The 15,777-nt window shown below is 36.3% G+C and overlaps 1 protein-coding gene and 1 pseudogene across 4 annotated transcripts in view; both read right to left on the bottom strand.

Moving 5' to 3' along the window:
• Window positions 1-2,094: 2,094 nt before the first annotated feature.
• PALS2 (protein associated with LIN7 2, MAGUK p55 family member) overlaps window positions 2,095-15,777 on the bottom strand; it is a 114,150-nt gene continuing 100,467 nt past the window's right edge. For all 4 annotated transcript variants that reach the window (XM_049642900.1, XM_049642899.1, XM_049642902.1 and 1 more), the window contains one exon: window positions 2,095-8,921. In XM_049642900.1, the coding sequence (XP_049498857.1) occupies window positions 8,745-8,921 (177 nt within the window). In that variant the 3' untranslated portion in view covers window positions 2,095-8,744. The remainder of the gene's footprint in view (window positions 8,922-15,777) is intronic.
• LOC125930847 (40S ribosomal protein S15a-like) lies at window positions 9,136-9,732 on the bottom strand (annotated as a pseudogene).

Genomic DNA, 15,777 nt, shown 5'->3' with positions numbered 1-15,777 from the left:
ATATATATATACATATATATATATATATATATACATATATATATATAAAAATAACCTTGTCCTCTACTCGAATGTTAAAATGGAAGAGATGAAGCAAACAACCCTTTCATCGCTTCAGTCAAAAATGAGACTAAATCTTAGGACGCATGAGAAAAAAAATTGCACATTGTGTGGCAACAACAAAAAAAGCACCTTAAAGGAATCTGCAGAAATGGAAATAGTTGCGCTACAGCTGTGGCACTATACATTGCCTTTCTGGCTTTCTGAAATAAACTTTTATAAACAACAAACTGAGGACAGATTGTGTAAGAAGAATCTACTTGTATAAAAAATAGATACACATGTACCACAGTGCAACGGGAGCTTCCTTTAAGAGTCCACAAGAAGGGGCACCTGAGTGGCTCAGTCAGTTAAGCATCTGACATCGGCTCAGGTCATGATCTCCTGGTTCGTGAGTTCAAGCCCCACGTTGGGCTCTGGGCTGACGGCTCAGAGCCAAGAGCATGCTTCGGATTCTGTCTCCCACTGCCTGTCCCTCCGCCACTGTGCCTTTCCATTGTCTCAAAAATAAACAAACATTAAAAAAGCCCACAAGAAACCTGACAATGGCTCCTTGGGGGAAGAGAGAGGAGTCAGAAGTTGGGGCAAGGCTAGGGGAGTTACCCTTCTGTTCCTGTTAGAATTTTGTATGCATGAGCCTCTAAGTTGAAATGAACCAACTAACACCACCCCAAAGCAACAAAAACTAAAGATGCCATCCCAGGATGTGCCTATACTGCTACAGGTATTCCTAGCCACCCCCCAGTTCCTGCCATTCCTTAGCAGACCCCAATGTAATGTTGTGGACAAAGTAGTGCTGGGCCAAACGGCTCTTCTAACTGGAATCTTCATCACTACATATAATTATTAACTGTAAATGTACCTTTATTTACTGCTTGAGATCAAGAACTATTAAAAATAGCTACATTTGGAAACAAGTTCCAATAGACTAGATCACCTAGAAAACAGAAAATAGGGTAATACTTCTGAAGAGGCCAGCCACCTTCACTCAGATGTTTCCATGACCACTCCTCTTTCCTAAGTGGGTACAGAAAGAAACACATTAGCTAGTGTGGTGTGGCCCTGGAACAGTCCCTCAGAGGGGTCCATAATGTAATAATCCCTGGAACCTGTGAACATGTTACCTTACATGCCAAAAAGGGACTTCACAGGTGTTTTTCAGGTTACAGACCTTGAGATGGACAGATTATCTGGGTGGGCCCTTAAAAGAAAAAAGGCAGAAGAGTCAGAGAGATACTTGGCCAAAGAAAATGCAGGAAAGATGTGGCATAAGAAGGACTCAGTGCTGTTGCTAGCTCTGGGACAGGAGAGGTCAGTTCAAAAACAAGAGTGCAGTCCACCTGACAGCCAGGAAGGAAGAGGGGACCTGAGTTCTACAACACCATGGAACTGAAGTCTGCCAACAACCCACAGAAGCCTGGAAGCAGATTCTCTCTCCAGCAGTAAGAGCCAGGGCAGGCCCTGGGAAACGTCTCAATTTTAGTTTGGCGAGACCCATGTTGGATTTCCATCCTACAGAACTAAGTCTGTGTTTTAAGCTGCTAAATTTGTGGTAATATTTTTACTGCAGTGATAGAATACTGGCAGCGTAAGATGAAAGAATGAACGATAGAAGTGAGAAGTACACTGGACTAGCAGTTTCTGAAGTACAAGGTAGGGAATCCCAGAAACTTGCTTGAGAAAGAGTTGCAAAGTACCTTTTCTGGAAGCAGGCTTCATGCACTCACCCACAGTCATGCGTCTACCTCTTGGGCAGCCTGGCAGGTCCACCTCCCTTTTCCACCGCAGGCCTCAGGGGTGAGCTGTGTGCCCCAGCAGGCGTTGTCTTTCCCACCGGGGCTTCTCTTGCTTGGCTGGTCCTAGCATCTCACGCTATCTAAGCACAAAGGCCTTTTCTTGATCCTATATTTTAATCTTCCCTGTGTCTGCAGTTTCTTTTTCCTTGAGTACATCACCTTTGAAAGCCACCAAATCACTTGGGCTGGGACAGAGGAAACAACAGTTAGGGTTTCCTTGTTAAAGAAGAGAAGCAGGTGAAAAATTTATATATTTATTTTGGTGAGAAAAACAATGTTATTACAGGCTTTTTACAAAGATTATTAGCATTTAAAAGAAATTACCAAAGCTAATCTGATATCTTCTGTATTACCTCTAAACCTTAATTCTACCTATAAATGAAACACTGCATTCTTTGCAATATTAAATATTTATTTTTATATATACAAAAATAGTTTACCTGGAATATACAATCTCCCATGTTTGGACAGCATATGGAAATATGCAAAAAAAATTTATAGGGACAGTTTCTGAAAACTCAATACTTAATTGTACTGAAGGAAAATTTTATTTATACAAGGACAGCAGTAATGTTTCTTTTATACAGGAATAATACAATTACTTGGAAAGCAGCAGCAATCAAATTTTATTTTTAAACTTTTTCATTAGAAAACTTAAGCAGCTTGTTCAGCTTTTATTTTTAGGTTGCTAACAAGCATTTTGTCTTCTGTTAAAAAAAAAAAGTTCTACAACCATTTCAAAGACTAGAGGTTAAAAACAGCATGCATTTGTGTTCAAAATAGAGATATACCAAACTGAAATGGGGAGGGGGACCCCAAAGCAAGGTTTTCACATCAAATACTCACCATGAGCTCTAACAGAACTCAACATGCAGAAAACTACACTTGTTTTGCTGAACCCTAGTGCTCATTCTTCTCCAGCAAAACCCTAGATCCCACTTCCTTAAAAGTCAACATTACCAAAGAAACAGCAGTTGGTGGTTCTTTTTCAAAGAGGACACACAACCAAAAGGAATATTTATCTTATATTTCAATTACAGATGAGATGAGCTATTCTTCAAATTTGGTTCTACCTGAAAAGATGAAGGCATTCCTCATTTGGACCACGTTTACCAGAACAAGCTTTATGTCTTCAAAGCAACATTATTTGTCCCACTGCCCGTCTCTCCTATTTCAGAATAAGACAAAACCCACATATGTTAATAACTGGTGATGACTTCTGGTTTAATAGTGGTAATTTATAGCTGAGGAGTTTTGAGTGCTCTGCTTTTTTCCACTTCCTCCAAGCTCTCAGGCCACCTTGACTGATAGGAGGAAAGCTAAATTTCAGGTATGGCCTACCATATTTGTATGTTTCTGCCCCCAGAGTTTGCTGTGGCTAAAGTACAACAAAAATATCCAGTCCAACTTTTAAGATCAGACCTTTTAGCTTCTGCTTTGTGGCAACAACAATACCTATTCAGTAGGACTCAAGACAGGTTTACAAGCATGGAGTCAACTGCTCTCCCAAGTATTAAGTGGCATTTACATTAACTGTAGCTGTGTTCATTCAGTTTGTGCTAAAAATTAGAAAACAGTAAAAACTAGTAGGGGAAAAAAGGGAAGGAACTGTCACTTCTGGCTGACTGGCATGTGGAGGCAAGTCACATTCATCACAGCACAGCATTATCAGCCAACAGCCACGAAGCTACAAGAAAGAATGCAACTAAGATATCTTCATATCGGATTCAAGGTCCACTAAGTGGGTCTAGCCAAACATTCTCCCTATAAATAAACAGAGGCCTTTTAAACTTAATACTATGGGCTAAACAATAGGGCTGCAGTGATAAATTTCAGCCATAAGAATTAAGGTAGGGCAGCTTTAAGGGGGGAAAAGATTAGAATGTGGTTGGATGTAAGAGAGTACTGGATTGCTTAAATTTTGTGAGTAACAGCAAGAATTCGCTAAAGGTTTGGACTTAGAGGTGGCATTCTAAACTAAATGACTCTCCTGGCCAACGCCACTGAGAGCAGAAAAGGCCCTCTTCCAAGGCAGGAACTACAACCTCAGAGCTGTTTTAAAACTGGAGGTAAGATTCTTGAATGGTATGTACCATTCATTATGTAACCTCTGAAAGAGATGCACTTTTAAAAAAAACTAAATGGTAAACAACCTCAATATAAGTGAATACATAAAATAAATGGATAAAGCAGCCTAGCTGCTTTCCCAGTCTAGCATTTACTATATCAGAGATACAAATTGCTTCTTGTAATTTAAGGTGAAGACAAATATTAAGCTAGCCTTATTTAACTAGTAGAATATTAAAAGTAAAGGGAGATACAAATTTTATCAAAGGTCAGGTGGTCAAGAATCAGAATTAGGATCTCAGCTAGAAGTACACCATCTCTATTTTTAACAAAAGAGATTATTTTAAAGAAAGTACTGCCATGTACTGCAGGAGTGGTAGAGAACCATGCTTTAAAATTCTTACCTTGGAAATGAGATATCGTTCCTTCACTTTTTACTGTGTTAAAGACTCATTTTTGATTCTGTGCACTAAATAATTCCAGGAACACAAAAAAGTAACATAATGGATGGGAAATATTTAAAAATGAATAAAACTTGAAGCTAACAAAAAATTTAAAAATCATCTTACCTTAAAGAATTAAAGAGTTATCTCCTTTAGATATGCAATGTATACTCAAAAACTCATATGCTGAATTATTAGTTGTATTCTTAAAAGTTTGTGAATAATAGGGGCACCTGGGTGGCTCAGTCAGTTAAGCGTCCGACTTCGGCTCAGGTCATGATCTCACGGTTTGTGAGTTCAAGGCCTGTGTCAGGCTCTGTGCTGAGAGATCAGAGCCTGGAGCCTGCTTTGGATTCTGTGTCTCCCTCTCTCTCTGCTCTTCCCCTGCTCATGCGCTCTCTCTCTCTCTCAAAAATAAATAAACATTAAAAAAAAGAAAGTTTGTGAATATTCACTTGTACTATATACAATAATGCCATTATTTAAAATACTGAATTTCTCCCAAAACTCAAAATGCAGATATTATTACACAGATATTTTCACAGCAAATCCATTGGAAGAGGAGGGCAGTTACCCCAATCTCTAAATCTGAGTCATATCACAAATTCATTTGAAAGCTTAAATAAGTATTTCCCAAGACAATGCCATTTAGAACTCTGTCCTTTTTCCTTAAGGAAATTGTTATAGTGATAATTTTCTGATCTGAATTTCATCATACATTTTTTTCAAAAAGGAGATTAGTATCTGCCTCAAGGTAAAACCAGAGTCTTATAAAACAACATGAAAAAAAAAAAGTTTCAGAAGGTCTAAGAATTTGGGAGTAAACGTTTAAGAACACTAGCTATAATTACATGGGTAAACACATTTAGTTTTATTATTCATGTAGTTTGGGAAAGTTTTACATATTATACATATGGCTGTATATATATTATAATATATATGGTGACTGAGACATTAAAAAAATGACCTATATATGTACATAAAAGTTCGGGATTTCTTTTTTCATATTTAGTATAAAGATTCATTACTACAAAATTATTGGCTCCCTATCCTGTGATTTCTGGAAAATGGAGTGTTGTTTCAGAAGTCATAAAAGTACAATGTTAAGTAGATCGCTATTTTGACCAATTTTTAGAACTTGATGTTCAATATTTACCAGTTTAAAGTAATTGTACCTAACTCCATGGCTATCCATCTTGAAAATCAACTCCAATTACTAGATTATGACACTTGCTGTTTTACCTAACAATAAGTAGCAATTTAATGAATTGTTAAAGCAAAGATCATCTTTTATTGTCATTGAGAAAGTATGGTCAAAGCAGTTAGTATCTGGCCATAATCTATAATGCTACCCTATTGTGTTTTATTGCTAATTTGCATTATTTTCTAAATTTGTGTTAATCAATTTGCTCTTTTAAAGAAAACTTGTCCTTATAAGTTACTATAAGTAAATTTACTAGATTCTAGAATCTAGATTCAGGCTACTATTGCTGTAGTCATTCATGGGCTTATGATTTCTATTTTAAAAAGCTATGTTCAGCAATTGTATAGTTAGAATTGATAAAAGTAAACAAAGTCCTGATATATTGGATTGATATTATCCAAATATCAAACAGAAATAGAGACTGCATAATCAAGGCATGGCTAGAACAAAAGTGAAACTCTACTTGCAATGCATCGCATATATTCCACTAGTTACAGTGTTATATGGCTTACCCAGGAACATCAATTCTATGGGTATTTGTACATTTGAAAATAAAAAATATATATATATACATAATATTTAGTTGTATGGAAATAGTCATGCCCTGAATGCTGAATGTGGACATTCATCTGTCTACAAAGAATGCTCATGTGCATTAACGTATTGGCACGTTTCCCAAAAGCATATGCAGGTGCATGTGTATTTTAACTATTATCAGTTGTTCAGCATCACTTTAAATCATTTTCTCTTCGGTAAAGCTCATTATTTTGTATATTTCCCGCAAGAGAAATTTACATTTCCTTGATTACAACTATACTCTTGTTGCCTTGGGAGACTACTGGGGCCCTTGGGACTCCTTGCCCCAGCAGAGATCTGCCAGGTCCTGCAGACTCAGATGAGACTTCAGTTTCAAGTTCAATGACTCTATTGAGATACAATGAACTTCTCTGAATTTATTCTCTTCAGCTCTGGCATCTGGACTGAAATAACTTCTCTGAATTTATTCTCTTCAGCTCTGGCATCTTGACTGAAATTAACTAAAGAGCATTATTTCATTTTATATTATGGGGAATGAAGTGTGTATTAATTAGTCATGAATACAATTTATAATAGAAATAATTCCTTTAAGTATAGACTATTTTCTAATATGCATTTTATGCTAGATGATAAAGCTAAAAATATATATGATGTAAAAATCATCTCTATCATGTCAAGACAGTTGAAATATTTTTGTGGATAAACTTGTGCTGTTACGATGATCGTACAGTTGTTCACAGAGGCTCCATGCAGCAGCATGAAGGCATACCATAGAAGACAGCACATTTCCTGAGAACATGAAAATGAAACTTAAAATTTATAGTGTGTTGAAACATTAAGTCATAAGATATTACCTTGACACTGTGCTTTGATTCAGGTTGCTTTGAGAAGCCAGAATTCTGATGTAAATATACGTCGTTTAAAAGTTACCAAAGTTATTAAAAGGGTATGATCCATTTTGCCACTGATGTCCTATGCTAGGACAAAGAACATTAATTTGTGTTCTGGATATGAAATTCTAGAAAAAAATACCTATAGATTTCCACTCTTAACCATACAGCAACTTGGGCGTTGTTTCATTGTTAAAAAGATTTAAACAAATGTGTGCATACTGCTTACTGCCATGTATTTTCTCTTCCCTCTAAGTGCTCCTGGCTGGCATTCCATGTGACAGCTTTGCTGAGAAGAAAACAAATTCAACAGCCAGGTGTCTAATGCCTACCACTGACAAAGATGACCACTAATATTTAAGCACCCAACCTTTTAAGTGTGAATACTGTCCCTGTGAAAAGTTGGCAGCAATATAAAACATGGCTAACTTAGTTTAATGATGAGCTACATCTCTAAATATGTTTGAGGAAGAATATATACCATGTAAGAATCCTAAAGGGAGATACAAATGGAGATGAATCTTAAAAATCTGAGTATGTTAACGCATCTAAAGGAGGGGAGCTGTTTTGTTTTCCTAATCATTAAACAAAAAAGTACATTTCCTAACAGAAACGTAAAAACAATATATGGAACCTTTTTTAATATATATTATATAATACATACAATGTACATATTATATAATGTATATATTACATATAGATGAAATGGCTTACAGTTATTTGCAAATCTTATAAATTGTTCAATGGATTTGGTTCTCAACACAACAGATTTAACAAATATTCTAACAATCACATCCCACTTCAAAAAAAGCACACTGATTGTTCACCAAATCCCCCACTTGCAAACTTAGAGGCATTTTAAAGCATCAAAAAAATTTGCAGAGGCATAATACATTTGCTGACCGTATCCTAATGAAAACCTGTTGAAAGCAGTAGGCTCATTTTTGTCAAATTTATACATGTGAAAATAAATCAACTTTGTGTCAGTTTATGTGTTACAGGATAAGGCACTCTCTCAGCCTGCATGGCCTTGCTTGCTGGGGACACATTCACTCAAGCATCAGCTTGTCATGGCAACAAATGAGAGTGCCAACTATTGCTCTTCACTTTTCCCCTCAAGATAGAAATGAAGGGAAAAGAAACCAATATATTTGTTTAAATTAGAATGGATAGCCATCTATCTTTGAAATAATGAAGCCATGTAGTGTTGAGCAGACTTTCAATGTCAGCCTTGGATGGCACTGACGTTACAGTCCTGCTTCTGTAAGAACTTGTATTAGGAAAGAAGACCAATAACTACAATTTTTTCCTAAGAGTAACTGACCCTTCACTAGTTGATACTGAACCAAAGGACAGCTTTACAAAACTATTTCAAGTATTCATTATCACAGTGAAAATGGGAGACCAATATGAGAATGAAGGATTTGAAAATTCCTTTGATGAAAAAGGCAAGGGTACTAAATCAAAACATATACAAAATGCTTCAACGCATTTCTTTATGTGGTATGAATAGAAATATTATCCATAAAAAGTTAGAAAAATTAAGATAAATTATATATTAGTACACCTTCCCAACCACATTTTATATAAAAATTCAGAATAGTGCACTGGTATTTCAATCTACACAATAAAAATGCCTAAACTTGGCAGATATTGTCTACCTGTGCATGTATTTTCTCAGTAGAAGGCTTATTTGTTGCAGTCACTTTTAAAAAGTTTTATTTCCATTCTGAACCTTAGTGAATCATCAGTAAACCCAGCTGATTGGGACCCACTGGGGCTCCATTCTCAGCTTCTCTATGGCAGTTTGTAGTTTTTCAAAGGCTTTGTCTAGATTGTCGTTTACGATGATCAAATCAAAATAGTGGTTGTATGCTCTCTGAATTCGTGCACTTTCATCCACGGTTTTCTTCAAGTCAGAGTCCTGTCAAAGAGTGTTAAAAGGAAATCTTTCTATCATAAGGTGTATTTACTTGCTCAAACACCAAAGTGAATGTAAGAACTAAGTACATTGGACTTTTATTTTTGGTGATTAATATTAATTCTCAAAATCTAATTTATATAGTGTTGAAAAAAACATTACCATATGTTCATATCCTAGTCTTTACAGCAGAGTTCATGTTTGCTTTATGAGTATTCTCTATCTTCTATTTCATTGATCTTAGGAAAATATTCCTAATTAAACAACTGCTGATAATAAACTCAGGGTGAAATCTAAGGTAATAAAATAATTATTTTAGGTTTCTAGCACAACTATAGCATCGTCTTCAAATGATTTTTTTTTTTTAATTTGAATATATGTATGACATCCTAGAAAAAGAATCCTAGAATTTTCCCTTTGTGTTTTTGTCTTGCTTCTTCATGATCCTGCATGCCAGCTGAGGTGGTCAGTACAATGAAACCAAACTGGTGGGACAGGAGATTATTCTGCCATTTTTCTAGATCTTTGAGTTGTACATAAAATCTGGGGCTGATAACTCCACAGTTGTTTAACCTGCTTATGAGGTTTGTAACAATTTTCCCAGCTCTGTGATCATGAATGATTTCAAATTTGCCAATGTAACCACGTTTCATCATCACAGTTTAGAAACTGGATAATGACTTTGGAGCATGGCCTAGTAAGAACCTGGCATTTGCCTCTCTTTTCAGCATTGTTAATGCTCTTAAGAGCATCTGCCAGGACATTCATGTATACCAATATGGCAGCACAGAAAGATGGTGGAAAGAGTTCAAAAGATTTTTATCTTACAGGTTCTGTAGATCATGGAAACCATTCTGCAGTGACTTTTAAGTTCAAAGCCAAATCTGCTGCCTAATTCTAGGAAAGAGAATCTTCGAAATGTATTTTGAAGACTAACCACATGTTTCCCACCTCCAACAACATATACTCACACACACATTTATTTCTGTAGCTAGCATTGTTTATATTTTGTAAAATATTTTGGAATAATGTGGAGAATAAATAAGTAATGGGTTCTGCATGAGCAAGTGAAGCTTTTCATTAAATTCCAACTTTAAAAATGAAATTTCACATTTTTTCTATATGTTCTTCAAATATTTATTGAGTTTCTATTAAGGTGTCTACTATGTTTCATCATCTATAGATAGAACAATGAATAAGAGAGAATGGGTTCCTACCCTCCAGTGGAGGAGACAGATAAAGGGCAAATAAACACAAAAACTTCCAAGTTGTAATGAGTACTATAAAAGAAACCAACCAAGAACAAAGAATTTTGAGAATTCTACTTTAGAAAGAGTGATTACAAAGACACTGAGTAAATGACATTTAGCCTGAGAACTCTAGTAGGGGGGAAAGAGCATTCCAAGCAGGGGAAACACCCATGAAAAACCCAGTAGGGAAATGACCCTGATGTGTTTTAAGATACTGAAAGGTCAGGATGGACAGAGGGACTAAGGGTGGGGGTAACATGGAGATGAGTACAGGCTAGGTCCTGGAGGACCCACATGCAATGGAAAGGCATCTCTGGCTTGTGATGGAGAAAGAGGAGATGGAAATGACACCAGACTGGAAATATATTTTGGTGATAAAATCATCAATATTAGCTATGAATGTGAAAAGTGAGGAAAATGAATCAAGATGTGGAAGAAGTAATTGTAGAAAATGCAAAGTTGGGGGTGGGAGTAGGGAGAGCATAATTTTGGGGGGAAAATGTTCTACTTTGTGTATGTTAAGTTTAAGATGTCTTGGGTAACATCTAAGTGCTAAGTAGTGATAGGTTATGCAAGTCAGAGCTCGGCGGCCTGGATTACCTATACATGAACTAGGAATCATCAATGTAACAATGGTACATAAAACCATTTTACCAATGGGTAAAAGTCAGAGCTCAGAGGCCTGGGTTACCTATACATGAACTAGGAATCATCAGTGTAACAATGGTACATAAAACCATTTTACCAATGGTAAAAACACCTAAAGGGAAGTGTAGAGAGACAAATGGGTTCCAAACTAGGCCTTAGGGACACTACTACTTATATTTTAGTTAACATCACTGACATCTCTAAATCAGTTTGAAACAACTAAAATATCTTTTATGATAGATGTACAGCCACAACTCACCTTGAAAATAATTTTTACCTATTACAGTCACTAGCAATTTGGTTCATTAAAAAAAAAAAAAAAGGTTGTTTTGGGCAATAACAATCATGTAACAATAGCAGAGTACAACATACAGATGGATCTCTAGACTATATTGGTAGGTGGAAAATGCAGGCAGACTACCGTATATAATAAGCGACTTTTTATGTAAGAAATAGGGGAGAAAGGATACACACATATACACACTTGCTTATGTTAAAAACAAATAGTGAAAATGGCTACCTTTGTAGGTGGGCGTGTAGAGGACAGAGAAAAGCTAGATTTTTCTGTTAAGATTTACTTTAGAACTATTAAATGTATAGAATGATACAACAGAATTAAATTCACATGAAAAAAAGAACAATACCTGAAAATAAAAAGCAAAATGAAATAAACCAGTGTTTTAAGTTGATGGTTTAACTACACAGAAAGGAATTATTTCAGTAACGTTAAAATTAAATAATACCCACTGGAATAGATCTTAGGAACAACTTTTTTAAAAGCCCAAAACTTAAAAGTTTTCAATAATCATACTATTGACATTAATACTGATATTGTTACTCAGAAATTATATACATAGTAGGTTCTCAGTTTATATGTAAAGTAAGAAATTATGTTATCAGGAACCAATATTTTCAGCATAAGAAAAATGACAAATACAGAGTCAAAGAAGTAAAATAATGTAAAGTTTAAATTGGAACCATCAAATTGAACTAATGATCTGTGTTTTCTGAAAAAGGAAAATATATTTCCTATATCTGGCCACCGAAAAGGCCTAGAAATAATGAGTAACTAAGTTCAATGCACAACTTTAGTACCTATATCGTCTCTAAATACCATTTCCCACTAAAAGGAACCAGGGATTTTGGATGGCTGGTTCCAGGTCCGGGCCAATAAATGTGTAAGACCTGGAACAGTTTGTTGTACTAGAAAGAAAAGAGTCATCAAAGATTATTGGGGTTGTGTTAAAAAGACTCAGAAGACAAACTGAATATTCCCATGAGCTAAACATAGGCCAATTTAAACATCAAAACGAATGGTAACTAGAGGCACCTAAGTGGCTCTGTCAGTTAAGTGCCTGACTAGATTTCAGCTCAGGTCATGACCTTATAGTGGTGAGATCAAACCTAGTGTCAGGCTTGTGCTAAGCATGGAGCCTCCTTAGGATTCTCTTTTTCCCTCTCTCTCAAAATATATAAACATTAAAAAAAGAGTAATAACTAAGTACACAGAGAGGAAGTATTTCAAGGGACTTTAAACACAGTGATTTGACTGTATATATTCAGGGGATAAACCCTAAGGACAAAAAAAAAAAAAAAAAAAAAAACAGTTCATGGTAATCATACCCCGTAGTGTCAGTATACTTATTCTCACACTGCTGTGTGTGTACTGTGTGATTAAGTAAATGAGCAATTATATGATTATTTTAGGTCTAACATTCCCAGTGTTTTTGAGAACTGGGATACTCAGGGTAGGGGAATGGAGATATACATATAAAAGAGGTTAAATAAAAACCTTGTAATTTTGAATTTGAATGGGAAGTTTCAGTATGAATTCGTGACATAGTTTGCTTCAGACATACAACAGAAAAACATATATCCTACCTCTGTCTACCTGAAAGGTATAGCTAGAAACAATGATCAATCTTGTGACAATGTACACCCCTAGTATTATGGTCTTAAAACACCATTTACCCTAAAAGGAACCAGAGCTTCTTGAAGAAACAGCTGATGCCTGGCCTAGAAAAGGAAATGTACAAGAGGAGCCTGGAATATCTGTCATACCAGATAGCAAGGAAGCTATCAGAGACTATTGGGCTCATGAAATAAGGTCTCAAGAGCCAACTTGAATAAGCTCCTATTGGTCAAAGATGGGGCAATTTGAGCATCAGTAAGAACAATAACTGCGATAGAGTAACCACATCAAAAACTCATATCATGTGCTCATAATCAAACTAAAAAAACAAAAAAAAAACCCTTATTTGATCACCTGTTGCCTCTGGGGGCTCTTAAGGAACAAATCCATTATTCTGAAAAGTGACCCATAAAAAGGAAAGTATCAACATACACCCTGACCTTCCTATTTGAACTCTATTTCAGAGTAATCAACTAGTTGATAAGGAAAAGTTATTTCTTAGAAGAGCTCTAGTTTATAAATTCATAAAGAATGACAAACTTTGAATACTACCATTTTACAATCCCTAAAATAAGTGATCCAGGCAAAGATGAATAAAACTTGCTGAAATCATTAGGTAAAAAGCTACTACTTCATAGACTGGGCTAAGGACATTTGAACACACTGAGCATTCTTATCACAAAAAGAGCACCTTTAATATGCCTCATAATGTAACAAAACAAGAAGTATCACTTATTAATTATTCTTGAGAAATAAAAGTGAACCTATATCTGATCCATCAGTTCACAGGAAATACAAGGAATAGAGGGAAATGACACAATGGGGACAGAACTGGTGAAAATCTAGACTCTGGAGCACTCTATAGAATAACTGACTTCATTTTTTGAACAACTAAATTAGAAGGTTACAAGAGAGGAGAGGGAGGGAAGCAGTGAGAATTTACAGATTAGAACGGAATAAAGTGATGTCTACTGCCAGCTAAGATGTAGTAACAGATATTAGACTAACCCTCTTGTCTCACAATGAAAACAGACAGAATGTACAGAAAAACAGTTTTTAAGACCTCATGCATGAGGCAACAAAAGACTGATATTTCAGAGAAGCAGAAAACAAATGAAATGAGCCCTATGACCACCCCAGCTTACTGTCTTGAAAGACTTTCTAGGCTGCAGCACACAAGGTAGAACCCAGGAGGAGCCTACCCAACATTCTGAGTTGGGACAGAGCTGAGAGCCCAGGGAAACCAAGGGGGCAAGAGTTCTCAGGACAGAATACCTGAACAGAACAGCAGCATGGAGAGAGAACTTCAGAGACTTGCAAAGACCCATCCCCTTCCAGCATTCAGCTATATACCAATTAGGGCAGTGTAAACCTACCTGAGGCCGCCAAAGAACCATCAGAAAAAATGAGAGGTACTCAGGTTGAGCCAGGAACAGGACCTCTTCTCATCAGGCAGCACAGAAAACCTCGATGCACAAGCCACTCGGAAGAGCCCTCAAATGGTCTTGCCTCACAGGTGAACAACAACTGCCCATAGATCAAGAACTATTCTGGTCCTACCTAACACATTTTAAAAGCAAGACCTGAAAGGAGCAAACTGTTTCCCAACAAGTGCATCTCAGAACAAAGCTCACAATGCCTGAAAGCAGCAGGAAAATAGGACCAATGTGAGAAGAAAAGTCATTCAAGTAAAAACTGATCCAGAACTGACATAAATGTCAGAATTAGTAAACAAGGACATGAAAACACTTACTATATTTCAGATATTCAAAAAGTGAAGCAGAAACATAGAGAAGCCTGAAAAAGAACAAAGCAGAGTAACACTACATGATTTCAAGGCTTATCAGCAACAGTGTGGGAAGAGAGAGATGCAGTGGAAAGGAAGGATTCTGAAGGGGCACAAGGGCATCTTTGGAGGTAATGGACATGTCTATTATCCTGACTGTGATGGCTTTATGGGTATATACATATGCCCAGACTTACCAAATGGTACACTTTTAGTACGTAAAGTTTATTGTAAGTCAGTTATCTTTTGATTAAACCGCAGGGGGGGGGGGGGGGGGAGAAGTTTAGAAGACATCAAGTAAATGAAATGTGTTGATCTTGTTTGGATCTGATTTGAATAAATCAACTGTAAAAAAATTCTAACTCTTGGAGAAATTCAAATATGGATGGTATATTTGATGATATTAAAAGTTGCTCTCAGGGCTCCTGGGTGGCTCAGTCAGTTGAGCATCCAACTTCAGTTCAGGTCATGATCTCATGGTTTGAGGGTTCAAGCCCCACATCAGGCTTTGCACTGACAGTATGGACCCTGCTTCGGATTCTCGGGCTCCCTCTCTCTCTCTCTCTCTCTGTCACTCTCCCACTCGCACTCTCTCTCAAAAACAAATAACCATTAAAAAAAAAAAAGTTGCTCTTATTAATTTTTTTGTGTTAATGGTGTTACGGTTATGTTTAAAAAAACCTTTATGTTTTAGAGATAGATACTGAAATATTTACTGCTGACATATCAAAGATTTGCTTTAAAATAATCCAAGTAAGGGAGGAAATGAAGAGAGGTCTAATTAAAACACAAATGGCATGTATTATTGAAGCTAGGTGATGGGCATATGGGAGTTCATTTTTTTTCCTCTTCTGTATATATTTTAAGTTTCCTATAATATGAAGAGAGAGAAGGAAAACAAAAGAAAACATGCAACAAAAACTAAAAGTCAGAACATACTACCAGTAGTAAACCTTATGATGAATATGCTTATTAATGGTCTTGGAGCCTTTTCCTCATTGGTAAAATGAGAGACGGATTAATATGAATATTTTAGTACTGTTCCCTTTCATTTACATAGAGGAAACAAACTTGTGTTTTATGTATGTATGTATGTATGTATGTATGTATGTATGTATGTAAAGCTTATTTATTTATTTATTTAGAAAGAACCAGTGGGGGAGGGGCATGAGGGGCACGGGGTGTGTGTGGGGGCGGAGACAGAGGATCCAAAGCAGGTTCTGTGCTATCAGCAAAGAGCCTGATGGGGGGCTCGAACACACA

Source organism: Panthera uncia, chromosome A2 (genome assembly GCF_023721935.1).
Source record: "Panthera uncia isolate 11264 chromosome A2, Puncia_PCG_1.0, whole genome shotgun sequence".
Lineage (NCBI taxonomy): Eukaryota > Metazoa > Chordata > Mammalia > Carnivora > Felidae > Panthera > Panthera uncia.
Note: the sequence above shows the minus strand (reverse complement) of the source record. Positions and strands in the feature narration are given on the sequence as shown.